The sequence below is a fragment of the Callorhinchus milii genome, unplaced genomic scaffold, assembly GCF_018977255.1.
Source record: "Callorhinchus milii isolate IMCB2004 unplaced genomic scaffold, IMCB_Cmil_1.0 Scaffold16, whole genome shotgun sequence".
In the NCBI taxonomy this organism is placed as follows: domain Eukaryota; kingdom Metazoa; phylum Chordata; class Chondrichthyes; order Chimaeriformes; family Callorhinchidae; genus Callorhinchus; species Callorhinchus milii.
In genome coordinates this window covers 11,930,717-11,958,370 of record NW_024704757.1, presented here as the reverse complement: position 1 = coordinate 11,958,370, position 27,654 = coordinate 11,930,717, and the positions used below count along the sequence as shown (strand labels likewise).

The 27,654-nt window shown below is 43.4% G+C and overlaps 1 protein-coding gene across 3 annotated transcripts in view; it reads left to right on the top strand.

Annotated features, from left to right (window-relative positions):
- Positions 1-25,685, top strand: part of myh11b (myosin, heavy chain 11b, smooth muscle) — a 67,276-nt gene extending 41,591 nt beyond the window's left edge. For 2 of the 3 annotated variants that reach the window (XM_007893721.2, XM_007893720.2), the window contains 29 exons: positions 784-957; positions 1,655-1,828; positions 2,130-2,244; positions 3,090-3,280; positions 4,123-4,244; positions 5,054-5,123; positions 5,874-6,034; positions 6,343-6,451; positions 7,008-7,139; positions 7,723-7,929; positions 8,249-8,386; positions 8,852-8,975; positions 9,877-10,048; positions 10,657-10,869; positions 11,157-11,301; positions 11,934-12,140; positions 12,580-12,684; positions 13,173-13,325; positions 13,757-14,005; positions 14,519-14,731; positions 15,480-15,692; positions 16,125-16,286; positions 17,201-17,329; positions 17,909-17,997; positions 18,561-18,684; positions 19,288-19,496; positions 21,007-21,115; positions 21,731-21,903; positions 24,942-25,685. In XM_007893721.2, coding sequence (XP_007891912.1) covers positions 784-957; positions 1,655-1,828; positions 2,130-2,244; positions 3,090-3,280; positions 4,123-4,244; positions 5,054-5,123; positions 5,874-6,034; positions 6,343-6,451; positions 7,008-7,139; positions 7,723-7,929; positions 8,249-8,386; positions 8,852-8,975; positions 9,877-10,048; positions 10,657-10,869; positions 11,157-11,301; positions 11,934-12,140; positions 12,580-12,684; positions 13,173-13,325; positions 13,757-14,005; positions 14,519-14,731; positions 15,480-15,692; positions 16,125-16,286; positions 17,201-17,329; positions 17,909-17,997; positions 18,561-18,684; positions 19,288-19,496; positions 21,007-21,115; positions 21,731-21,903; positions 24,942-25,080 — 4,521 coding nt within the window. In that variant the 3' untranslated portion in view covers positions 25,081-25,685. Of the gene's footprint in view, positions 1-783; positions 958-1,654; positions 1,829-2,129; positions 2,245-3,089; positions 3,281-4,122; positions 4,245-5,053; positions 5,124-5,873; positions 6,035-6,342; positions 6,452-7,007; positions 7,140-7,722; positions 7,930-8,248; positions 8,387-8,851; positions 8,976-9,876; positions 10,049-10,656; positions 10,870-11,156; positions 11,302-11,933; positions 12,141-12,579; positions 12,685-13,172; positions 13,326-13,756; positions 14,006-14,518; positions 14,732-15,479; positions 15,693-16,124; positions 16,287-17,200; positions 17,330-17,908; positions 17,998-18,560; positions 18,685-19,287; positions 19,497-21,006; positions 21,116-21,730; positions 21,904-22,759; positions 22,794-24,941 lie in introns of all 3 variants that reach the window. The other variant, XM_007893722.2, reaches the window with a different exon arrangement.
- The last annotated feature ends 1,969 nt before the right edge of the window (positions 25,686-27,654 follow it).

Genomic DNA, 27,654 nt, shown 5'->3' with positions numbered 1-27,654 from the left:
AAGAATACTGATGTGTTTTAAATATCACCACCTGTAGGATCTATTATCATATTATTTAGTAGTATATAGTGTTTGAGAAACACGCTTGTATAAAAGTAACAAATAATAACCCTTGCAATTATTTGTGCCTTTTCGCATCGTCAAGAATTTGCAAAGTGCTTCACAAGATTTTGCTGTAAATAATAATAATAATAATCCTTGCACTTGATATAGCACTTTTCACGCCTTCTAGACGTCGCAAAACGCTTCACAGAATATAAAATGAATTGACTGTATATTTGTGGGCGAAACGCGGCAGCCAATTGCGCACAGCAGCGTCCCACAAACAGTTGTGGATTGAAATAACCAATTAATAATAATAATAATAATCCTTGCATTTGATATAGCGCTTATTATTGTTTTTTTTCTTGAGGGATTATTATCAGGAGCGTGGAGTAAGGAAACCTGCCCAAGGTTTCACCCTCCCGGGAATCAAACCCAAGTCTCTCGCTTATGAGGCGAGTGCTCTCACCACTGAGCTACAGTACTCCACACATAGAGTGTAGTGACTGTGTATAAGCTGATTTTGTTTTGCAGAAACTAACACTGTATGATGATTTGAGTGTTTCTGTATCAGCAACGTGAGCTTTGTCAAAGTTAAATGAATCAAACCTGTTTGCACACTCTGCATTTTCAGATGCAACTGAGTCATTTTGTAGCCATAGCTGTAAAACAAAATACCGCACTGTGTGAACAAAAATTAAAACGTATTTTATGCTGACGTGCTTACGTTTGGTTTTATAGGACAATTCCTTTGAGCAGCTCTGCATCAATTACACCAACGAGAAGCTCCAGCAGCTGTTCAACCACACCATGTTCATACTGGAGCAGGAAGAGTACCAGAGAGAGGGCATTGAGTGGAATTTCATTGACTTTGGTCTGGATCTGCAGCCCTGTATAGAATTGATTGAGAGGCCGGTAAGGAGCATGCGGTGCAGTGTTAGTACCAAAATAAAAAGGGACGTGTTGTTTTGAATGCTTCCGCTCAGCGTTATTAAAAGTGGAGTTGGGTTTCCAAATGGGTCGACGAGGTCTCCTCTCATCTCTGTGACCTGGCACAGAACTGATGGAAGTGAGGTCGATGGCACAGAGAACGTACATGTCACGACATTCGAGCAATGTATAATTCACCACTAATTGACAGGGAATACTCAAATGTTGTTCCAACATGCATTTGCCATGTAGTTGCAGATGGGAGTTCCTTTTGTCAGGTTGGGACAGGAGGTATTGAAGAAGAAAATTGTCAGTTACATGTATGGGTTTGTGGTGCAACAGGTCCCAGTGACAGGCTTACTGTCATTTCGGTGGAGGCGTAACATTGCTCTCTCTTCTTCTCTGAATGTCCTCAGTGGCATAGACAGACTGAACGTCAGCTGCATGAGCCACAGAGTTCTGAATTTCTTCCCTGATGCCCTTTTTTGTTTTTACCTGCTGTGGCCACATGTCCATCCCGCGTAATAGTGAAGCCAAGGGCAGAGTTGATTTGTGGAGGAGCGCAGACTCAAACCCACATCCTGCATGAGGCTGTGCATCAGAGCATGAATCCCTCAAGAGTTCCATTGACTTCTTAGTGAATGATGTTGGCTTGTTCCTTCATCTTCGCTCTGTTTCCCAGACTAACCCACCAGGTATCCTGGCTTTGCTGGATGAAGAGTGCTGGTTCCCGAAAGCCACGGATAGGTCGTTTGTGGATAAAGTGGTCCAGGAGCAAGGCAGTCATCCCAAATTCGCAAAACCAAAGCAACTGAAGGACAAGGGAGACTTCTGCGTTGTTCACTATGCTGGCAAGGTAGGAACCAAGGCTGCAGATGTCAATACAAACCGGCCTCTGAAACGTATCTTCATTTGTCTCACCTATATTTCTTCTCATCCCCTTCACCTCCTGGAAGCAGTGGATTCCAGATCGTAACAACCCTCTGGGTAAAAAAAGAGAGTTTTCTCCTCCTCTCCCCTCTGGTTCTTTTGCCAATTAGTTCTGGGAAACCGTTTTTTTTTTTTTTTTAGTTTTGGAGCAAGAGTAGAGAGCAGAGTCAAGTCGATGTACTCAGGGCATTGGAAACTCTTAAGACATTCAATTCTTTGTTCTTCAGGTCCCTTACAATGCAGAAAACTGGCTGACCAAGAACATGGACCCGTTGAATGATAATATTACCATGCTTCTGAACCAGTCGCCTGACAGATACGTAGGAGAACTCTGGAGGGACGGTAAGAATGCCATTCCTAAGCATCAGTTCCACTATTACTGACAATCACCGTTTTTGTGAACAGGTTTTTTTTCAAAGTGGCCATCAAGCAAGCAGCGACAAGTCGAGCTAAAACCATAGAACCGTAGAAATTTCTCCAGCGCAGAAACACCTCAGCAGCTCAACCGACCCATAGTGAGTCTGTAGCACTGCTACCTCTGTGACTCTTATTGGTGTTAATCCCACTTTCTAACATTGTCTCTGTTTCCCTCAGCACGAGGCGACGTTCAGTTTTTAGTCGGCAAAACACATATTTGTACCATTCGCTATCGAAACCCATGAAGAGACCGATCAGATTCTTCATTATGCATCGCTCCCGTTCACTGGTATTTTGACATCTGCGCACCTACATTTCAGTAAAAAAAAGCAATGAGCATATAAATAGAAAAGTATCGGCACATAAATGCGAATTGTAAGCCTGGTAAAAATGAACGGTACGGTTTCTGGCAATCCACGGAGTTTCGCGTGGGGGTCTTCCTGCGATAACCCGCTGTGGGGGGGAAGGGGGGAAACTCCAATTTTTCCTTGTTTCGCTGCGTGGAAACTCGCACCCTTCGCGGTGCCCACTTTCCACTTATTATGGAGGATGCACCCGCGTGGAAATTGTGGCTGCAAACCCACCCACCATCCAGTTGGTGGCACTATGTTCTGCCTTACAAATGCGACCCCAACCTTCGCCGCAATCCGGAAAGGCAGTTGGTTGTCACCTTATTGCAATCGAAGTCCATGCCGTTTCTCCTGCGTGGATTTGCCATTTTCCACCGTTCTGCCCGAGCGCTCAGTTTAACGTGAACTTGTGCTTTTCAGTGGACCGCATCGTTGGATTGGATCAAGTGGCGAAGATGAGTGAAAGTTCCGCCGGCTCCTCAAAGACCAAAAAAGGCATGTTCCGCACCGTGGGGCAGTTGTACAAGGAGCAGCTGGCCAAGCTGATGACCACCCTGCGCAACACCAGCCCCAACTTTGTGCGTTGCATCATTCCAAACCACGAGAAGAGGGTGGGTTACTGCACTTCTCTCCTGTTTTTAATGTGCGGGGCGCAGAGCAAAACAGCAACAGCAAATTACATTTGTATAGCGCCTTTCACGGCAGGAGGATGTCCCAACGACGACACGAAATGTCCAAGACCCTGCGTACACCTAAAATTGTACTGTGGTCTTGCACACAGAGTTGAACTGTGTGTGTGTGTTGGGGGGAGGGTTATGTAATGGTGTCTGAAACACAATGATTTCAAATGGAGATTTCGTATCAAGGACTCTCAGGAACAACTTCCTCACAGTGATCGGGATTCCGTCACCCAGACCCTTGGGAACTCTGCCCGATGCGATCTGCTTCCGGAGAGAGCATCGTGCACACAGGCTCCTAATAACCCACCTCCGGTCACTGGAAGAAATCCCGATTCGTAACTTTATTAAGGAATCCTGTTTGAAATCAATGCATTTCGTCTCCCCCCCCCAGCTTAATGTTTCCAGGGCAAGACACAGGCACGATGGGCTGAATGGCCTCCTTACTGGGGTGTAATATTCTATACATATCGGCTTAACATTCAATTCTCTCAGATAGCTATAGGCAAAGGAGCACCTTTCAGCGGCACAATTACAGCTCAGACGTATGATGGTGAATACTCGGGTCATGTGAAGATGTTTTTTTATACCATTACATTGAAGAAAACTATAGAAATGGGTCGGGGGCAGGCATCGGCTAAGTGCTGAGGGGAAGCAAAAGCAACGAAAGTTACGGCCCAAGCGGTGGGAACAGAATTGGCCTGTAAGGGTTTCTAAGGGTGAGGTGTCTCCCCACTGTCCTGGGTTTAACTAACGGAGCCTTGCTGTAATAACAGGCTGGCAAGCTCGATGCCCACCTGGTGCTGGAGCAGCTGAGGTGTAACGGTGTTTTGGAAGGAATCCGCATCTGCCGCCAAGGATTCCCAAACAGAATCATCTTCCAGGAATTCCGTCAGAGGTGAGTGGTGTCCGATCTGCAACCAGCTGTGCTCCGGCATCAAGTCAGTCCCAGCTCCTTCCTGTCCTTCTCACCCTCACTTCCCCAGGCTAGTGAGCCCCTTACCTTGGGCCCAGGTTTCTGTCACTGCGGTTAAGCTTTCCTCAAATGGCACCATTTTCCTCCATTTTGTTTTACGCAAATGTAGACCACAGGACTCTTCAAATTGAAGATTTGTAATGTCAATGCTCAGTGTAAGTCCGGGCTGTATAGAAGAGAAAGGCCACCGGTTTGTGCTCAGTTAATGGACCTTCATTCCTTGGGCTAATCAGCCAGGTTTATTATGGCACTAGGAGATACTGTATTAAACCACATTGAGAAAAAAAAAGGCAGGCTGGACCTTTCAAAAAGGTCTAAAAGGACATGGCCTCTCCATCTGTCCTGAACGCTGGACTCATTTAAAAAATAGTTTAACGCTGTGAAGAGAAGACTGTAGGGATTCTGGAGGAATGAGATCAGATGGGCCAAAGGACTTTCTTCATTTGAACCAACCTTGCGATCTTATGAGGTCAAGTATTTTGGTGTTAGGGCACCATCCACTGACAAAACACCAGCTTTATTTGTGACACTATGAAAGTGCTTCCACCATGTGTTCATTTCAGTTTCTCATCATTGCACGAAAGACAGAATCAACTCTGTAACGTTATATCATTCACACAAAATGGCAGCTGTTTTTGTACTGTAGAGGAACGCAGAGATTAAGATCCCTGTTCTTCCATCAATCTCAAATTGCAAAGAATTGTTAATCCAGTGTATATCTTTTTCGATAGATATGAAATCCTAACACCAGGTGCCATTCCTAAAGGATTCATGGATGGAAAACAGGCCTGTGTGCTCATGGTACGTGATGTGATAAACAGACAGAGATGAAAGCCAGAGATGAAAGCCACATAAACAAGCTGCTGTCTGTATTGTATCTTTGTCATGGTGTTCGCCTTATTCAGTTGGTAGCACTCTCAACCCCATTTTGGAACACTGCCTGAGCTGATACTCGAGTGCGGGGGAAAGCTCTTTGAGATGTTTCAGCATTAGTGATGCTGTATCAAATGCAGGACCGATTATGATTTTATTATCTTCTGGCTTGCAATACAGAAATCTTTTAAAGTTTAAAGAAACATAAATGGCTATTTCTTAGACTAATTTACCGATCTCTGTTATGGCTTGGAAGTAGGCAGTTTATTTATCTCCTCGGAAGCTGGTCTCCATACATTTGCTCACAGTTTGACTGCAACAGTTCACATAATACCATCGTTCTAAGCAGCATGGTCTATTAATCGATGTGAACAGAACCTAAGAATTACCAGACAAAAGAAGACCAAAGGACATCCGATTTGCCTTCCACCATCCTGGCAGTCATATGCATTAGTCACATCCCAAACTATATACTGTATCCCGAGTTATTTCCTAAGAGAAATCTTATCTAATTTGCTTTTGAGAGAATCAACATTTTCTGCTTTCACCGCCTCCCTTTGTAGCCCGTTCCGTACATTTACTACTCGCTGACTGAAATAGTGGTTCTGCAGATTTGTTTTGAATTTACCCCCCTTTTCAATTCTGAAATGGTATTCTGTGAACGTTATTACATTTTAGATCAAAGGTCTGGAACTGGACTCTAACCTGTACAGGATTGGACAGAGTAAGATGTTCTTCCGAACCGGTGTCCTGGCTCACTTGGAAGAGGAGCGAGACTTGAAAATTACAGACATCATTATTACTTTCCAAGCTCAAAGCAGAGGCTACCTCGCCAGAAAGTAAGAGTCTGATGAATGAGACGTTTTTACTGGACGTTCGGATGCTTTGAAATGCAACTGCTGTGTTAATTCAACGACGACAACAACAAAATTACATTTGCATAGCGCCTTTCACTAAAATTCAATACATTCAACTTAAAATAAATTTAATTCAATAAGGATTAGTCCAGTGATATGAACAGTAACTAGATTTCGTACCATCTATTTTGATTTGTTGCTGTGTGTGTGTGTGTGGTGAGAGTGTGGTGGTGAGGTTGCTCTGTGTGTAGTTGTGAGTACAGAGGTGATGTTGCTCTAATTGTTTGCAGGGCTTTTGCCAAGAGACAGCAGCAACTCACTGCGATGAAAGTGATTCAGAGAAACTGCGCGGCTTACCTTAAACTTCGCAACTGGCAGTGGTGGAGGCTGTTCACAAAGGTGAGTTTCATTCTGAATGATCATTGCTTTGAGGATAATAATTCTTACCGGATAGAGGATAAAATATCTAACACATGAGAACATTTAGCGTGACAGCATCCGCTGGGCTTGGTGCACACTTCTTTGAGCTCAAAGTAACCTTCAAGATGTTTATTGCCCCCTAATTCAATTTTCACCCAACTCAAAGCTGGAGGTAAAGTTTTCTTGTCAGTTTGCTGCTCTGTGACAAACAGCACGGCACACTTCAGAGGCTGACAATCGTCTTCAAATCCTTCATGCCCTGGCTGGCACCTACCTACCTGCTTACACCCCAACCCACTACCTCCACTCAACTGGCTCCGGCCCCCTGCCTGTCCCTCGTGCCCCCCGTTTCCACCATCGTGCCTGAAGACCTTCCTTTTCGATTGTGCCTACGGTCACCTCCCACCTCCCTCCGATTTAGCATCGTGCTCCACCAACGTCAAGCGCTCTGGGATGCTTCCTGGTGTAAGGCAAGCTATATAAATGTAAGTTGTTGTTGTTCCAGCGCGATTAACTAGTTGCCTTTTGGGTGCAGGTTAAGCCACTGCTGCAGGTTACTCGGCAGGAGGAGGAAATGCAGATAAAGGAGGAAGAGATGACGAGGATCAAAGAAAGACAAGAGAAGGCAGAATGTCAGCTCTCTGACCTTGAGAAGAAACACAGCCAGGTAATAACACTGTGCTTTCCACATTTCAACCAGAATCTCAGATTAATGCTCCATTTAAAACTATTCACTCAGCATCGTTCTCAACAGCAACCAGATTCCCCAATGTTAGGGCAGGTAAAATAACAACAAGGGGCTCAAAGTCATTATATCTCCTGGTATCCTGGCCAACAATCCCCAAGCCTTGGCTCTTGCCAACCTGAGCCTAATACGTTCCGGAATTAGGTGAGCAGGAGGCGTCCCTCCAGGGAGAGAGTGTGTAGGTGGGATGCATGGAAATCTCAATTTGGTTTGGAGACTCTTAAGCAATGGCGATGGGTGTCCGCATGTGTCATACACCCGGCTGACACCAAAGAAAATATCCCCCAGGTAAAATTGGCCATGCACTTTGTGGCCGTTGCTGAGAGTTTGTTGTGTGCGAATTGGTTAAAGAGAGTCACTATACTTTACGATAAATCCTATGAAAAGATGTCCTCCTGGTGTGGAAGGTGCTAATATCAAATGCAATGATTATTATTCTTATTACTGCAAACGAGTAGGAATAATGCTTTCGATGTATTATTAATCTCCTTTCCTGCATGTTCAGTTGGTGGAAGAGAAGACCTCACTTCAGGAGCAGCTTCAGGCCGAGACAGAGCTGTTTGCTGAGGCAGAAGAGATGAGGATACGTTTAGAGGCAAAGAGGCAGGAGCTGGAGGAGATTCTCCACGAGATGGAAGTCAGAATAGAAGAGGAGGAAGACCGAAATCAGCATATGCTAAACGACAAGAAGAAAATGCAGACACAAATCCTGGTAATTTAGTAACAAACTCCTAAATATTATCTGCACGTGGGTGAGGGGTGCAGTGGAGGAATCGTTTCTTCACTGAGATTAAGAAATGGGACCCTTTCATCATAATGCACAGTGGAAATTTTTATATGTTTTATTTTATCAAATATATATATATAAAACGTATGTCATTTGATGTTTCCAAGTAAATAAGCATTTGAGATCAATTCAGTCACGGCTTGCAAAGCTTTGAGGGGCAGAAATTATTTTTTTTTTGCGTCAGATAGTGGAAGGTGGGTTTGCAGTTGGGAAAGATCATGAACATGTAGTTCTCTTGTGAAAGGATCTGGAGGAACAGCTGGATGAGGAGGAGGCAGCTCGACAGAAGCTTCAGCTGGACAAAGTGACCGTCGAGGCCAAGCTCAAAAAGATGGAGGAGGATATCATCATGCTGGAGGATCAAAATACCAAATTTGCAAAGGTCAGTGCAAAGCAACAACAACATCAGCAACAACGGGCTGCATTTATATAGCACCCCTCATGCAGGGCAGTATCCCAGAGTGCAAACTGGCAGCTTTACGGAGAGTGTTTTGTTTAGTATCAACAGCAATTGATCTAGAAGCCCTTCTGCGTTGAATTCTTGTTGTAGACTCATGGCTCATAAACTAGAGAGCCACTTACAGGACAGATTTTGAATTTGAATAGTCTTTGATGGCCAAAGGAGACAGGAGGGGAGATCGAGAGAGTGTGGGCGAGGCAGAGGTACGGTTTGAAAATGTATATGATGGGCTTCTTGAGTATTATATTTGCAATTGTGAAAATGAAAGCAGAAAAAAAAATGGGAGCAAACAGATTGAGCGAATTCTTCAGATTTTATTCCCTTGTGGGGAAGAAACACATACGCAGTCCTGCATTTAACAAAATCACACGTTTGTGCCAAAAATAGGAGAAGAAGTTGCTTGATGAAAGAATAGCGGACTTCACAACCAATCTTGCCGAGGAGGAAGAAAAGGCGAAGAACTTGACAAAACTGAAGAACAAACATGAATCTATGATTTCAGATCTCGAAGGTACGGACAGTTATTCGGTTCATTTAAGTGGTAATTCTGCTGGAATATTAAGAACCAACTATTTCGGTGATCACTCTGTCACTGTACATCTCCTCGTAAAAGTAAGTGGATTGTGGATTGACTGCTGTAGACCTTAGTTCAAACGCTTGCACAATAAAAGTTTTACATTGTCAGGTTCACTTAATATATCCCTTCAGATGAACCACTTCAAAAGCCAACATCCCTCCTTGTTAACTCGTAACAACCTTTTCACTGACAGACAAAAAAATTTCCTACTGAAAATGATTTGAATGGATAAGATTCATAATGTCATCTCATGTTTTAACTATAGCTGAGACTATGTTCTCATGAAAATAAAGAAGACCCTTTGGCCTACTTGATCTCATGTTTCCTCAACACCCAGCTTGTCATCCTCCCATCACAGCATTGAGCTGTTTTTTTAAAGGGTCCAGTGACCTGACCTCAACCACTTTTCTTGGTGACCCTTTCCTGCCATGAATTACCCTCTAGGTAAAGAAATACTTCCTGGTGTCTGTCCTGAAATTACCCTTTACAATATTAAACCGGTGTCTTGTTCTGCTAGTTCCATGCATCTGAAAGTATTGTTTTCAATCCCATTTATCAACTTACCACTGTAAGTTCTCCTCTAATGATAACTACTTTCAAGACTGAAGAGCCCTAGCTCGTCTAATCCTTGCTCAAAGCTCATTCTTTTAACACAACAACTTTCATTTATGTAGCACGCTTCACACGGGCTGGCGTCCCGGAGCACCTGCGAATCTCGCTCATCTGATTTGCACCGCTCTATCTAAGCCCTGGGAAGCCCACTCACAGCGTGGCAACCAGACCAGGAATAGCGCTTGTCGGCAGTACTGTGTAACAAAATATCTGATCTCTGCAGTGCGCCTTAAGAAGGAAGAGAAGTCCAGGCAAGAGCTGGAGAAATTGAAGAGGAAGTTAGAGGGAGAGGGCAATGATCTCAGTGAACAGATAGCGGAACTGCAACAGCAGATTGCTGAACTGAAGATGCAACTTGCGAAGAAAGAGGAAGAGCTACAGGCAGCCCTGAGCAGGTACAGAAAGCACTGCCACCATCTCACCTCTCCTGGTATAGCCCTAAAGGGACTTGATCATTTTTGATGTTGGTCAAGCAACATTTACCAGATAGCACCCATTCTGTGTTTTATTATTCACCCCTTTGATTTATCAACGCAGGTTAGACACAGAGAGTGATATAAATCGAGTCTCACTTACTGTTACTGCACAGCCTGAAATTAAATCTTTTTAGTCGGGGATTGAACCATCAGTTCTGCAGCAATGGGTCCATTTCAAACCAACATCAGATTAATTTCAATGAATAGTTCCGATTAGTACCTTCAGTCTTACTGCTGTTGACACTTTATTGATGTAAAACAAAACTAATCTTAATTGCAATAGTATGGGAATGTGCTCTAAACAGGATGCCTTTAGCTATGTTAAACTATACTGTAATCATTTATTTTTTAAAACAATAAGGTGTAAAGGTAAGTTTTTAAATAAGGTTTGCATTTGCAAAAACATGCTAATATTCAAAGTCAACGCCAAACCTTTAGTCTTGTTTTTGCTCACGTATTGGCTACATATTGTGTGTTGTGTATTAATGATTTTAACTCTTGTGGATTAACGAACTGAACTCACGCAGGCTGGACGATGAAACTGCACAAAAGAATAACGCCCTGAAGAAAATCCGTGAGTTAGAAACTTTCATATCAGATCTGCAGGAAGATTTAGACTCTGAGAAGGCGGCCCGCAACAAAGCTGAGAAACAGAAGAGAGATTTGGGTGAAGAACTGGAGGCTTTGAAGACGGAACTTGAAGATACCTTGGGCACCACAGCTACACAGCAAGAGCTGAGGTACAGTGAACATTAAAAAGAAGCATAACATTACACGCAACTATCGTTGTACAGTATAATCTGTCCACCCAACGACGTATCGATTGTTTATTTACTTTCCACACGGTAGACTTGTGGAATAGCCACAGATTTGGGAAACAACAGCAACCTACACCTGGAATAAAAATTCTAATTATTTTTTATACTCAGTATAATTAGGACCTGGAAGCCATTTGAGATGACACAAAGCATTGACTCAGATCAAGTCAAATTTGCTTATCAGCATGTTTTGCTTTTCTTGCTGTCAGAGCTAAGAGAGAACAGGAGGTGTCCGAAATGAAGAGAGCGCTGGATGAAGAGACAAGAGCACACGAAGCCCAGATCCATGATATCCGACAGAAACATGGACAGGCTATGGAGGAGCTCACAGAGCAGTTGGAGCAAGTAAAGCGGGTAAGTGTGAGAGAGAGGTTCACCGAGCTTAACCATTGTGGCGGAACATTTTGGAGTGCGAATGTTATTTTCTGACTCGTGCCTTTTAGACTTACTCGAGGTAAGTTCAAAATTCAGAAACAAGAGGTCGTAGCTTCAATTATAATAACATCAGAAGTGCAGAAGTTCCTTTTAATAAAAAGCTGGTTCTCACGCGAAATGGGTCACCACACTTAGCGATGATTACCGTGAAGTGCATTGAAACGTTTAGACGTGATGTACGGCTACAAACAAACTAATAATAATAATACGAGCACAAGTAGAAGAACAAGGAGTTGTGAAGGCTTTCAGAAAAAGAACTAGACATGTTTCTGGACTGCAAAAGGATTACAGGGTATCAGATGAGAAGATAAGTGTATAAGTGTGCTAAGGGAATCTTTTGGGAAGTTAGAACCAATGATCTATTTGTGGCTAAAACTGCTGCTATGTTCATATGTCTTTAAAGCCAACAACACAAATTAGGTTGATAACGTTCAAAGGTGTCATTTCATCACTTAAATAACTGAGGCGAGTAATGCTGTTGTATTTTCAAAATATCCTTTTGCAAGTGAGCGCAGTGCGCACTAACTCAAATGCTCTCTAAAACTTTTCAGGTTAAGTCTAACCTTGATAAGAACAAGCAGGCTCTTGAAAAGGAGAACAGTGAACTCTGTATTGAGGTCAGGTCACTGTCCACAGCCAAGGCAGATCTGGAACACAAGAAGAAAAAACTGGAGTCTCAACTACAGGAGTTCCAAGTCAAGGTGTCCGATGGAGAACGTGTCCGGGTCGAGCTCAATGACAAAGTGCACAAGTTGCAGGTCAGTCCGTACGTTCTCACAAAGACCGAGACTTTGGCAGTATCGTAGAGGTCGAAGCATTTGAGATAACAAATGGCATATTAAAGTTTGATATACTTATAAGCGGGGGTAGGGTGGGTATTTGATATGTCAGCCTGTCTAATCCAGCATTCTGCTTGAGAAATCAGAAATGTTAATTGGATCTTAGAATAATTGTTCAACCCTAATATGGTGTTTTCACAACAAGGAGAATTATTTTTGGAGCAATTTTTAGAAACTGCTTGATGTTGCGATGGGAAGCCTGGTAGGGTGGGTATAGTGGAATGATGAGATTAAATGGGCCAAACCAATCTTGTGATCTTGTGACTATTGGGTTAGATTGAGTGGCCTTTTGTCAAGGTGCTGGAGAGGAGAGAATTAAAAAAATTGAAAGCCAAATGTTGCTTGTCTTTTTCTTCAGGGTGAGCTTGAAAATGTGACCATCATACTTGGTGAAGCTGAAAGTAAGACCATTAAACTCACGAAAGATGTGTCAAGCCTCGGATCTCAGCTGCAAGACACGCAGGTATGTGTTACTTTTTTTTGCAGATTGCGACCCCTAAGGGTATGAGGTGACAACGCACTGTAAAATACATCACAGAGAAACGTGTGTCAACATTTGCCCATTTTCATTATTTCGAAAGAGGGCTGAGATCATTGCAAAAATGAACATAAATGCATTTCGATCATCAGTCTAGGGCACTTTTTCATAGTAAATTCACATCAAAACTCCTGGCGTATTTTTTTGGCCACTTTATAATCTTTCATTGAATTGAGTAACTTCAAAGTCCCTCCTTGCTGACAAAGTCAACAATTGTTTTGTACAGTGAGGGTCAGAATGCATTGAAATGATAAGAATATATAAGAACGACGACAACAACTTGCACTTATATAGCGCCCTCCACGCAGGGTCTCAGAGCGCTTAACAGTGGTGGAGCCTGACTCAATGATGCTGACTTTGAGATGGGTAGGTGCATGGATTCAATCATCACCATCGCTCTGTGTTTTCTGTAGGAGCTGCTCCAGGAAGAGACTCGGCAGAAACTGAGCCTGTCTACCCGCCTGCGTCAGATGGAGGACGACAAGAACAGTCTCCAGGAACAGCTGGAGGAAGAGGGAGAAGCCAAGAGGAACTTGGAGCGACACATTTCTACCTTGACCGTGCAGGTAACAGGCAGCTTATCTGCTGTGATTGACGCCTGTCTAAAACCAAATGGACATTAGTATTTAAGGTCGCGTGTTCTGTATTGTGCCTTGGAATCCAAATGCCACATTGGCGTAGAATCTGAACGAATGTTGCCTTATCCTAACCCTTTCATTCCTGGTACGGTATCCACAAATGAACGATTGAAAAAATTATTCTGAAACCCATACCTAAAACATACGTAACGGATGCTTAATTTGCTCGTGGATTCCTAATCTGGAATAGTAGTGATTAAATGATATCAATTTGATTGACACAAGTAAAGAAAGCTTTACAACACACTCCCTAAAACGGTCCCCTTAATCTTTAAGTTAGCGATTGTTCGGAAAATAGGACAACTTTCTCGTTCCTGTCACAAGGGAGACATTTTACTTGAGCTTTGCTCTCCCTGTAGCTGTCAGATGCTAAGAGGAAGGTAAACGAGGACAGTTCCACAATAGAGAGTCTGGAGGAGTCAAAGAAGAAACTTCAGAGGGAAATGGAAGCGATTACTCAGAGCTTTGAAGAGAAAGGAGCTGCCTACGACAAGCTGGAGAAAACCAAGAACAGGCTACAGCAGGAGCTGGATGACCTTCTGGTGGATCTGGACAATCAGCGGCAATTAGTTTCCAACTTGGAGAAGAAGCAGAAGAAATTTGATCAGGTAAGAGATTTCCGTAGAGTGGGCCGTTTGTGAAGGGCTTTAGTCACACGCCAGTTGCCCGGGAAGGACACCTTTCCACCATCATGGTAGATTTTTCTAAGTAAAAGGACATTTTCTTTTCAAAACTACACAACAATTAGCACTTGCTTAGCACCTTTCACATAGGCTAATGGCTAATGAAGCACTTCACAGAAACTACAACAACAACTTGCACTTATACAGTGCGCTTCATGCAGGGTAGTGTCTCAGAGCGCTTAAAACTAAGCAGGGAAGGTGGCGGAGGCGGGAGGTGACAGGAGGCAAGGTTGAAGGTTATAGGCTTTTTGGAGACTATGGAAGTCAGATAACAATAATAACAATCTTTGCATTTGATACAGCACTTTTCACGTCTTCGAGACGTCTCAAAGCGCTTCAAAGAATATACGGTATTTGTGGCGAGGAACTTGCAATCATTGAATTTAATACAATTTTATTTTAATATGATGCAATTAAGGATGTTTTTTATTCTTTAAGATGCTGGCGGAGGAAAAGAACATCTCCGCTAAATATGCGGATGAAAGGGACAGAGCAGAGGCCGAGGCTCGTGAGAAGGAGACCAAGTCTTTGGCGTTGACCCGAGCTTTGGATGAGGCTTTGTCATTCAAGGAAGATCTGGAGAGAGTCAACAAGCAGCTGCGGGCCGAGATGGACGATCTTGTGAGCTCCAAGGACGACGTAGGAAAGAATGTAAGTTGATGTGCAAAATAGCAATATAAAAATTAATATACATTTTAAGTCTTGTGCATTGGGTGAATGTTGGCAGCTGGAAAATGCTAGCTTCCTAAGATTTGGGTCATGTTCATCTGCTTACAAGCTGAAGCCCAGGTGACTGCAAAAGACGACTTGATTTTCATTTTGTTGTTTGTCACTAATGGGTTGGGAAAGCAGCACATTAGGAAGGTCTCAACTACTTGGCCTTAAGTTTAAATCTGAACCTGAAATGACCCGGCATTGTTCAGCAATGGTCAAGCTTTCTCAATGACCTGCTCGGGTGCTTCGTCAGAGGAGCACAAACCAACAGGACCATCCCCAACCTACTTCTGTTTCACTGGACAAATACATTGACAACAGGCGAAGTTGTACGTACAACATGGCTCCCACTGAACTAGGCCGTGAGGCGAAAGGGAACGTGGAAACCAAGAACAGCAGTAAAAGTACTAACAGAGAAAAATAGCAGGAAAAAGATTGGACACCGAACTTGTCGTCCAGAGGAAATCTTCCAATAACTTTCTTCACATTTCTCAATTTTAACTGAATCATGATGACTTTGAGACACTAACAGACTAGAAGCTGTTTGAGATGTTGATCATCAGAATCTTATAGAAATAAGTTATTGGTGGGGGGGGGGGTTTCCCCCAAAATGTGGTCTTAAAACACACAAGCTTCTATTTGTTAAGTCTCTTACCAATGGTTTGTCACTTCTTCTTCACCAAAGGTGCACGATCTGGAGAAGGCCAAACGTGCCTTGGACCAGCAGGTGGAGGAGATGAAGACGCAGTTGGAAGAACTCGAGGATGAGCTGCAAGCGACAGAAGATGCCAAGTTGAGGTTGGAGGTGAACCTGCAGGCCATGAAAGCCCAGTTTGAACGGGATTTGCAGGCACGCGATGACCAGAATGAAGAAAAGAGGAGGCAACTTGTTAAGCAGGTAAGAAGATGGAGGAAATGCAGTGCAACCGTCGACTGCCTGTTGGAAGCAGAACAAAGCATGTCCAGTTCTGCCTTAAAAAAAAGGTAGAGGAATAAATAGATCCCATCATTTCTCACAAAACGTCATCAAGTTAGCTTCCTCATTCCATCTCATGGCTCCGTCCCTCTTTGGCGACTCATAGAGAATGTGTTATGGAGAGTGGCTGTGTGCATATCCCAGAGCAGCTCAATGCACCGCATTTTTCTCGTATTTCTGTAAATCTTCTTGCTCTGAACGCACAGCTTTGAGGAGTTACACGTGGTCAGGGTTACTCTAAACGCAGGTCCGTGAAATAAGATGCAACTGATCAACGTGCGGCTCCGGCCGAAGCAAAAGTTTAAATTAACATCAAGTGCTAAAGGCACTGGTCTAACCTGTGTTGACACTCAGGTCCACGAGCTCGAAACTGAACTGGAAGATGAACGTAAGCAACGCATGCTGGTGGCTGCTGCCAAGAAGAAGTTCGAGATAGACCTGAATGATCTCGAGGGTCAGGTGGAAACTGCTCATAGGAGCCGAGAGGAAACCATAAAACAGCTGCGGAAACTTCAGGTGCGTGGTTCAGATCCGACTTTGTGTAAACCTTAGGTAGCGTATGTAGCCCATGTACGATGTATGATCAATTCGAACTGTACATGAGACACACCGTCTGATAAAATTGTCACTGTTTGCTCCAGAGTACCACTGGCCCTGCTCGTAGAGGGCAATTAGAAACCTACGTCTAAAGGGTTTGGTGTTTGCACCGTTTGCTTCTGACAATTCCAGATGTGCATAGCAGCAAATTAGTTGAACTCACATTATGAAAGCTCTTTGATCATTTCAGAATCTTGTAATGTCAGGAGTTCAATAATTCTCCAGGCTCGTCTTCATTCTTTCAGTGTTGGCTTTTGAAAGCCGATATGATCCAAGCCTTTCCTGCAGGGAACTTGGACAGGAATGTCGTGAGAAATATCTGACTCTCTCCAACTCACGAGGGAGCGGTTGAGAGATTCCACTCACACACATGGATTCCTAAGCGACGGGTTGTGGCTCGCTGAGTGATTACACAGCCTGATGGTGAGAGGCATCGTAAATATCATCAAATCAGGATATCGACCCATTTCTACCAACCCTCACTTTTGTGCACCCAGCACTCCAGATGCCCCCAAATCCCTCATGACCTAAAATATTCCAAACTCCTGCCTGATCTTAAATTTAACACATCTAATTGTCTCCGTGCTAGGGTTTCGGGCCTCCGATCGTTTATTCTATTACTCACCGAGCGAGCTGGTGAGGGGTTGCTGGCAGAACGGTGGAATGAATCTGCTCAGAGAGGACAAGCAGAAATCTGTCTTACCAACAGCATCTCGCATTTACACAGTGACAACCGTGTGGCTAGAGTTTCGGAACGCTTAAAGCACTACCGAGACTGAACGTAAAATTAAAGTGCGGTTTTAATTCTATACATGTTTGTTTAAACCGTCCAGGCTCAGATGAAGGATTACCAACGGGAGCTTGAGGAGGCTCGGAACTCCCGGGAAGAGGTCCTGGCTCAGGCTAAAGAGAACGAGAAAAAGGCAAAGAGTCTCGAAACAGATCTGCTCCAGCTTCAGGAGGTAAACACGGAGGAGTTGCTCCTTTGGCCTCTTCCCTCAGAGATAATTAATGTCACCAGATGATATCTGAACCCAAAATCTGGAGACGTTATTAGCAAATCCAACAAGTATTTATTTATTTATGAGAAACTGGCCAGCAGACAAGCCTGTCGATTCCTGGCACCAAATGGTAGCGAAAACAAATGCAGCAAAAATGGAGCCGTTCGCTTCATTCATTTCAATGTGGTGAAAAAACAAATCGTTAGCGTTGTATTAAACAAAGTTCAGAATGTTTGCGAGCTGTGCATGGGACAGTTCTATTCAAAATACACAGGACAAATTGTAATCCCGGGGATATAATAATAATCCTTGCATTTGATACAGAATATACTGTAAAGTGGATTGACCGTGTATTTTGTGGGTGAAACGTAGCAGCCAATTGCGCACGGCAGTGTCCCACAAATAGCCATGGAGTCCCACAAACAGTCAGGGATATGTTCTGTGTGAAACAACTCAGACAAAGCAACAGCACAAGAATGTGTAGATCCAAGCAATGGTATATCCAATGGGCTCTCGATTAAAATTATTCTTTCTTCTAAGGATTTGGCGGCCGCAGATCGCGCCCGGCGACACGCTGAACAGGAGAAAGATGAAATGGCGGAAGAGTTAGCAAGCAACATCTCTGGAAAGTAAGTAACCCTAGAGAGATCCGCCAAGTTTTATTGCCACCCATCGTAGTAACACTGCAGGAAAAGTGACTCTATGCATCACGTCAATTCTGAAAACGTGAGAAAGCCCTTGTTGCAGTGCAACCAAGTTGGCCAAAGCACTCAGGTTCCAGTCGTTGACTCATCGCTTCATGTCGTGATAGTTCTCTTGTTTTACTTGGCTGGTTTTCACCAGTACAAAACACCGATTTGTTTCAAATGAGCTTTTTCCACAGTCTGCTAACGTTTGAGGAGGAAGCTGAGGCTTGAGGACTAAAACAGTAAAACTTACATAAGTCTGATCTGCATAAATCGTTGAATGACCTAAGTCGTAAAGCTTAACCCAAGTCCCGTTCAAGAGTTTAGGTTATTATGAAAGTTTGAGTCCCGACTGATACGAGGTTTACTGTATGACGTCTAGTCTTCGTGAGATTCAAACGTTTGAAGTACTTGAGTTTGGAAAAACTGAATGCGGTTGCAGAAGGCGAAGTGTGCAGTTCTGAGTGATAGGACGCCAGATCCACACCCAGTTTGTGTATTTTCAGATCAGCACTCCTGGATGAGAAACGCCGCCTGGAGGCCAGAATAGCACAGATGGAGGAGGAGCTGGAAGAGGAACAAGGCAACATGGAGACACTGAACGACCGCCTCAGGAAGGTGGTACAGCAGGTAACACGCTGGAGAAACAGCTCAGAATCCTACTCTCGCCATTGCAGAATGGTCATATAAAGTTTCCACCGCAGTATAAAACAACAGGCAAAGAGGAAAGGCCAAACAATGACAACGCAGGGGGGAATGTCCCTCCCTTTCCAATAAAATCAGCCGTTCGTTGTGTTGTCTTTCTTTGTGAAGTTCTAAGACCTGAAAATCCACCCAATTCTAAAACCTTAGCATTGCAGAGAATTGTGGTAAATTCTTCAATACGGTCCAAATTTGGAAGCCGCTTTTCCACGAGGGGTTTTGAAAAAGAACTGGCTTCCAAATTAAGGCCAAATTTAAGACGTTTCCACGGTTTGTGAACTTTAGGACAAAAATGGTCTTTTCAGGCTAAGACTGTGTGGAATTTGGAGCCTTGGGAATTTATGTGAATCTGTTACCTTGGGTTTCATTTTGATGCTACAATGGGGAGGATGGTTCGAATGGGCGATCTGGGAGGGTGCGATGCGATGAAATGGGCCGAAGATCTTGTGATTCCCGCGCTCCGGGACGCTGCCTCTCGTGAAGGGCGCTATATAAACGCAAGTTGTCGTTGTTGCTGTCGTTGTACCGCAGTCCGAGCAGCTGTCCAATGAACTGGCAGCCGAGCGAAGCTCCAACCAGAAGAATGACGGTGCTCGGCAGCAGCTGGAGAGGCAGAATAAGGAGCTGAAGGCAAAACTGCACGAAATGGAGGGGGCAGTGAAATCCAAGTTCAAATCAACCATCACCTCTCTGGAGGCCAAGATCGCCCAGTTGGAGGAGCAGCTCGAGACAGAAGCCAAGTAAGTCACACACAGGAGGCAGATCTGCCTTTCTGCTCGTTGATTTAACCTCTGGTCTTTCCTGGCAGGTGTTATTCATCTGCATTTAGTTTTCCTGTAAGGCACGAAGTGACGGAAAGGAATAAATCCAGAGAGGGGGAAGAGACTGCTGAGTCATATCTGGTAACATGACGTTCCATCAGACTGAGACATGTTTATTTAGTGCACTCCGGAAAACCCTTCAAAAAGGAAGGAAGGTTGTAAGTGTTTCCTTGCAAAGGGAACATCTGTAATCAGTAAAGTCGGAGGCTTGATATATCCGTGTCTCAGTCATTTATAGTGCCTTTTGCAGAGGTTATTTCCTGATAATCCAGGGCAGGAGAAAAGCACATGCAATCTTACTGTACATATTATCTTCCTAACTATCGTACTCCTTGGAGCACATTGTAATTATTAATAATAATCCTTGCCATTAATATCGCGCCTTATCACATCGTCTAGACGTCGCAAAGCGCTTCACAGGATATTCTGTAAAGTGAAATGACTGTGTATTTTGCCAATTGCATCAAGCCAATTGCACACAGCAGTATCCCACAAACAGCCATAAAGTGAATCACCAATTTTACTTAGGGGATTGCTGGCCAGGATACTGGCAGAAACTCACTTCTCTTTTCGAATAGCGCCAAGGGGATCTTTAACATCCACCTAAATGGGCAGACAGGACCACTGTTTAACAAAATCACCTTAAATGGTGTCAATGGTTGCTTTTTAAAATAAAAATACATGACATTATTAAGAAAGCACGTAATGTCTAGCATGGAGTTGAAAGAAGTATTTGATTCCTGGCATGGAGTTCAGGGCAGTGTTTGATTCCTGGCAGTGTTGCCTGAGTTCACACACGAGTCAATCTTCACTGTAATAGTTTACGTCATCACAAATCTATTAAGCCTTGTGATTTTTCGTTTACCTTCAGGATTACTTTTCTACAGCTTCTAACATGAATAAACTTCACGTTAGCAGTGGGTGGGGGTGAGGGTTGAATTTTCCTGCAAGAAAACATTGAGGTAATCCGTTGGTCATCAATCTCCTGATCATGTCATTGGAAAGCTGCCCTTTGGCTGGTTTCTCCGGACAGACGTGCAAAATGCTAGCGTAATTTTGTCATACAGAAATGTGTCTCTTGCCTCGGAAATATAATTGTTACATGGACACGGCAAGCAAACCTGGTTAACTCAATTGGTTTGGTATTTGTAGTCGAGACTAAACTTGGACAAGTTTCCTTACTCCGCACCCCTCTATTTAGCTAGCAGTAAGTAGGAACCCAGTTGTTAGTCGATTTGCGGAATCACTTTCTGGGGGTAATAATCCCTTCAATTTTTCTTAAAAATAAATTAATAAATAATTATTTAGTCACTTAATCCACAACTGTCTTTGGGACACTGCTGTGCGCAATTGGCTGCCAGGTTTCGCCACAATATACACAATCAATTTGTTCCCTGCTCTGACGTACCCGTGCTCGCCTGCTTTTCAGGGAGCGTCAAGCCACCACCAAGGCTGTCCGACGCTCAGAGAAGAAGCTGAAGGAGGTCCTGATGCAGATGGAAGATGAGCGAAGACATGGGGAGCAGTATAAGGATCAGGTAGTGTGCTTGCGATGGTACACACGAGTGGAAAGTCATTTACGCGCGATTATTGAGGAAGATTTTTTTTAAGGACACACAATCACCGATAAGAGTGCCTCGCTCTTCACCGTGGTCCATTTATTTTCCCATTAAACGACTCAATTGCTTGCGAGCAGCACAAGTAAATGATTAGAATCGGAACCTTTCAACAAGATTCACACGTTATACACACAAAACTCTACAGCAATACCTCGGAAACAAACGAGGGATAATTTCACTGAATCTTGAATAATCGAATAATTTCACTGAAGCACTTGCTGTGAGCTTCATACTGTGGTACAAAGTATTTGAGTTTTGCAAACTTGATTGGGGGAACAGGCGACCATGATGTCTCTTTAGCCTTAGTTAATTGTCACCAAATTGAAACTGGATAATATCGTCATATGGTAATATTCTTTGCATTCGACACAATGTCTTGAAAACATCATAAGCACTTCACACGCAATTGCTGCCAAGGGCTGTATACACGCTGTAGATGTGAAGTCGACTCACAGCTTATTGGGAAAGAGCTAGTGTTGCTGTCGTGGACTTTCAAAGGGACGTTGCCCTCATCCAGATATTCTGCCCCTCCAGGCAGACAAGAGCACTTCCCGCACGAAGCAGCTCAAGCGGCAGCTAGAGGAGGCTGAGGAGGAAGCTCAGCGGATCAACGCATCGCGTCGCAAGCTGCAGAGAGAGCTCGAGGAAGCCACGGAGCTGAACGAGACTATGAGCCGCGAGGTCAACACACTGAAGAGCAAACTTAGGTACGTTCAGTCGCGCACCCCTTTAGACGTGAGCAGGACTCCCCTTCTTAAACCAGATGGAATGGGATCATAGAATCGAGGTGGTCTCTTGAATCGCTGCAGGAGCTACCAAGCATTGGCTATTGCCGTGTCATTTCTCTAATCGGCAGCTGGAAATTCTGGCTCAATTCAATCGATGCACGAAAACTTAATTCGAATTTACGATAAAGCAGAAAATGAAGAAAGAGATAACATATATATATATATATATATATAAATTTTTCCCTTAAACCCATTCAGGACACAAACAAGAACGTGTCACTTAAGAGGGGATATATAATCATATATAGATAGAGAACATTGAAATCTGCAATTTCTCCCACTGAGAAACCACCCCCCCAATTAAGAATCTGGTTCAGATTTGTATTTGCAACTCTACGTCAATTTCAAAGGGTTGGTGGTGGGAGGGAATAAGGCCGGTTCCCATGTCACCAGAACCATCAACAGTTTATTAAAAAAATCAAAGTGATTTACTAATGGAAATCCATAAATGTAATAGAGACACGGCCATTTTATTAGTAAGGGGCTTTAATTGCTTTAAAATTTAGTCTCGAGTCATCTGCGTAATTAGTTCTGAGAACAGACGTGCAAATTGAGTTTAGTCAATATTGCCGCAGTGCAGCAGAACACTGTACATCACATCTGGAACGTGCCAAAGTCAGAGCATTTTGAAGACAGCCAGGGCAAAAAGATTTCCCCAATCCCCCTGCAGTGAAGCTCATGCTTAAAGTGTGCAGTATAATCTTATGCAATAAGATGTATTGGTTGTTAATAGGAATGCTATGTAACCGTGAGGGAAATCTTGTCTTTATTACAGAAGTACACAGGAACCTGCTGAATGAAACGTTCAGGTACCTCCCAATGCCTTCAGCTATGCAACTTCCATATTGCTCAAGTTCCATCTCTCTTTCTCCTGAAGTATTTAACATTAGGTTTCTGAAAGTTCTGAAGGCTGGAGATAAGACGCAAAGATGTAGAGGATGCATCATGAAGAGCTGTGGGACAGGGTTTATATTTGGTGCAGACAATACCAGCAATGTCCTGCAGGTCTTCACTGTGTGTCCTCTACACACCACACGTTAAGTAAGACAATGAGAGATGAATTGGATTAAATATTACTGAACACACAAAACTCTCCACTGATGGGCAGATTGATTGGTGAAGCCACTGTGAATGTTTTTTCCCCCCCCCCTTTCCTCCCTCGAAATTTCAACGCCTCCTCTATGAAATTCCATAGAGCGGATGTGGTCACGTGTGGTAAACTAAACCAAATTTTTTGTGTTTTTTTTTAAAAAAATCAGGAAAACTGGTCTCGAAAAATTGTTAACCGTTAAGAAGCTTACACTTCTAATCCAGCTGCGTATATCGAGGAATGTGCAACCTCAGTACATCCTCGAGGCTATCACTAACCACTTGTGCATCATTCAAAGACCACCAAACCCCTTGCACTGCTGCCTCCTCCCCGCAAAAAAAAAAAAAAGATTTGAAGAACTAATTTGAGCCTCACTTGTGATTCCCCCTTTGTGTTAAATTTCAGTGCAGTGGCCTCATGTGGCTGACCTGCTCCCCGAGACTCGACTGGTTACTGCTCCTGACTAAAATGGCAGAAGAGGAACCCAGCACAGCTGACCGTTTGAGCTTCCCTCTGTACCACCGTGGTGGGCAGGTGGCTTGTAACTGCTGTCTTGGGGGAAACGAGCGTCTTAGCTGGCGGGTTACCTCAGATGCAAAACCCTGTCCCTTAAAATGACATGGAGATTGCATAATGATCCAGCATTTACCGTGATGTACTATTGCATCCACCTCAACCCGGGTATCTCAAAAAGTACCCAATTTAACGTCTCCAAATCCACAAAACAAGCACATTTGCGGCAGTTAAAGGGTTTGATCCCATTCGCTTTATTTACAGCTTCCAACCCAGCCCCCACCCCCCACCCCTACCCCTCTCTCTTTCATCCAAGCCCTTTGAGGAATGCAGTGAATTTGTTTTGCAACTCCCCTTCCCCAAATTACAATGTCTACATTTCCCTTTAGCGCTGCGGAATAACCTACGTTCGTCAGATAACAATCGGTTTCTGAGAGCGAAAAAATTATTTGCTCAGGAATTATGGAAATCTTGGTCCTCAAAGGGTTAAACAAGCAGGAAGCATGGCTGACGCTTGTGCACAGACGTCATTTAAAGGCAAACTGCAGAAAACGTTATACATACTGTGTGTGTATATATATGTGTATATATATATATATATGTATATTAGATGCGTTTGTGTTTTAAGCTGAAATAACATTTATATGTCTTTTCTAACCCTTTTGTTTCAATGGGTTGAGGCCAAGATGTGTTACTTTTAACACTTCAGTACAGATTTTCAGTGTGATCTAATTTCTTTCAAACGCACTGCACTCCCAGACGGAACGAATCATAGAGCAAGCAAACCTCCTCGATGGAATCCATCCCAACAGCTGCGTAAAGAGCTCCAAACTTTACAAATGCGCGTCAGTGGGCGGGTGTTTAGGATCTTTGCTCAAACCCAACTCGTCCCGTACGTGTCCTGACGAAGGGTCGTGGACCCTGAACGTTGACTCACTTTCCTTTCTCCATAGATGCTGCCCGACCCGCTGAGTTTTCCCAGCTCTCTCTTGTTTTTGTTTCGTCCGTACATGTGCCGTCTCAGACGTGCATTAATTAGCTGCACAGCAGGAAACTACAACAACTTGCACAACAGGAAAGAAAGCAGACACCATCTCAACCGTAGGAATGTGACCTCCTTTCAGGTGTATTGAGGTTCACTGGCCTACAAAGGCTGGAGATTTAAAAATAAATCTGCATCTCATGGTTTCACATTACGTAAATTGTTAAGTTTTAGCAAAAAATATGCATCCGTCTTAAGACAATCTGGGTAAGTAAATTTGTAGTCTTAGGGACGGGTTTGGAGGTAGGGTGAGCGCTGCTTCGCTTGAAGGCTTGCGTTTGCAGCTCAACTAACATTGTGTATTTCCTGTAGGCGTGGAAATGAACCACCACTCACCAGCTCACGAAGATCAGGGGGTGGAAGGCGTGGACTGGTGGACAGCACCGCGATAGAAAACTCTGACGAGGACGGACGAAATGCCGACTTCAACGGCACAAAGCCTCACGAGTAACAACCATTAGGAGCTCCACAGTATAAACGTGGGGGGAAATCCATGCACAAAAAAGGGTATGAATAAGTAGCTCTTTAACAAAGGTCACACACGGTATTAAACAAGACACAATCTCTTTCTATATGACTGTCCCCACAAACAAAACAATTCACACGCATGTAGCCAAAACTATATTTTATTTTTGCTATATATATTTGAAAAGTTTCTAAAAGAAGCCCGAGACTTTATAACATGGTTGATGTACCTTCAAAGTATAATACATTCGCATCGCCCTCAAAATAAGATGGGGGTTTTGCCTTATTCATTGGCACCCTCCTGAAGAGGCACATGGTTTTTTTTTCCTACAAAGATAAAATGGGCACCAAGCACATTACTGTACTATCTAGAATACATTCTGCCTTAGCAGACCCCAGCAACACTGGTCACAACGTTTTATATAAAGTGCTTTGTTTCAGCCACTTGAACTACTGGATTTAAAAGGAAAAAAAAAACGTGTTTGCAAGTAATATATTCGTAACATGCTCCTGAATGTTGTGCACAAAGTCTTTCCAGAGCTGGTTTTGAACCACTATCACAAATAAAGGGCCCCGTATCACAAACCCAAACCTTTGTGGATTCTTTACGTACTGCGGTCGTTTCTGTTAAGCTTGCACACTCCATGCAATATATTGACCAATACTGTTACAGAGAGCTCCGTATCCCGATTCATTTCACTTCTGACCATTGTAGTAATCGGAGGGGAGTTTTTTTCTTTTGTTTTGTTTTTAAATTCGTTCAGTTTCCTTTTGGCCAAGGACTCAGGAACATAATTGACTCATTCAACCGATCTTCATTTACACTGTGTGCTTCCTGTTCAATTCCCTCCTTTGCCTGGTTCTTTTCCACTTTTTCGCCATCTCAATTAAATTATAAGTATTGCATTTAATACAGTACCTTTATCTTCAGGAGGACATCTCTTAGCGCTTCACAGCATTGACTGTAATGCGTACTGACTATCTTATAAGAGAAAGTGGCAGCCAACTTGCAATGACCTACAAACAGCCGTGCGGGTGACCAATTTTATTTAGGGGATTGTTGGCCAGAAATCCCAGGAGAAACTCCCTTCTCTTTTCAAACAGTACCATTGGATCTGGAGCATCAGTCTGAACCAGCAGGTGGGACCTTGGTTTAACGTCTCAATCGAAGGGCGGAACCTCCAACCACACAGCACACCCCTGCACGGCAGTGCCAGCTTAGAATACCCAAGTTCAAGTCCCAACGTGAAGCTTGAACCGCCAACCAGCTGACTCGAGAGGCAGGAGTGCTGCTGACTGAGCCAGGCTGATATCTTTTCCTCTGAGTGAAAAACAACTCCAGAAGTGTGGGCGAAGAAAATATTGGAAGAATAGTTTCTTCCCCCATCACTAACCCCCTCCTTACAATTTTTTTTTTAAAAAAAGTAACATCCCAACCAAGCTTATAAAACGAAGCTAAAAACATTAGACAAACAAGTTGGTGACATGAGTTTTATTTGTTAGTAGGATACAAACTGGATTACATTGCAGGCAATGGTAGGGTTTTATGGTTTGGATATACAACATATGGGCAAAACAGACCGGCCGATACTTAGTACACATCCAGTCCATCAATGTTATTTTTGTAGAGTTTCCCCATCGTTGTCCCAATTTGTGAGTCTAGGTAAATTCAAATAGAAATCTCGACAGACTTACGAGAAATAGCAACACTGGGTCTAGCCCTCTCGCACAATCACACAAGGGCTATCTTGTTATTTTTCTTCCTCCTGTTGAAATAGCATCTTTGCCAATTGACTAGCTTTTTGACAATGCTGCACATGATGTATTATGTCTAGTTTTGGGTTTCGTCTCCAGGGCAGAAGTATTGACGGACATTCATACCATCTCCTCTACAATTCTTTCTTAAGAGAGAGCGAGAGAGACAGACAGAGACACGCACACAGACCAAGAGAGACACAGAGATAGAGAAAGCACACAATGTAACCTCTTAAAAATATGCACACCATGAAATGTCATTGATCCTAAACTGCCATTAAATTTCCACTCATTCAAGAAGCCCCACACACTGGTGTCAGAAAGGGAAAAATACTTGAATAAGATTTTTTTTTAAAAAATGGCAAAGGAGGATACAGCCATTCTCAGATATCTGCGACAGGTCAAAGCTTCTGTAAGGAACTCCCTGCCCCAAAGACTCCTACAATTCACATTTCAGCAAACAAGCCATAGACCCTAAGCTTTCTAATCTTCCCTTCACCTACTGTAACAGCATCTCTTCCTTCCAGCCTGAACAAGCCAAACAGGAACAAATCTTATCCAGCTCAACCTCAAGGTCAAACCTCTGACAACTAAAAAGAAGAAATCATTCACTTTCTGATGCTGGAACCAAAACTTTGATTGGTGGCTGGCAAGGATGACCTTTTGCTGGGTGGGACTAAAGCTGTTTTTTTTTTGAATGGTTCTTAGCAAACCAATCGCATCTCATTCCAGCATGGGACTGAACTTCCTGCTCCACAAGCAAAAGGCACTGTGATCATTAAGAGCCCCACACATCTAAGCAAAA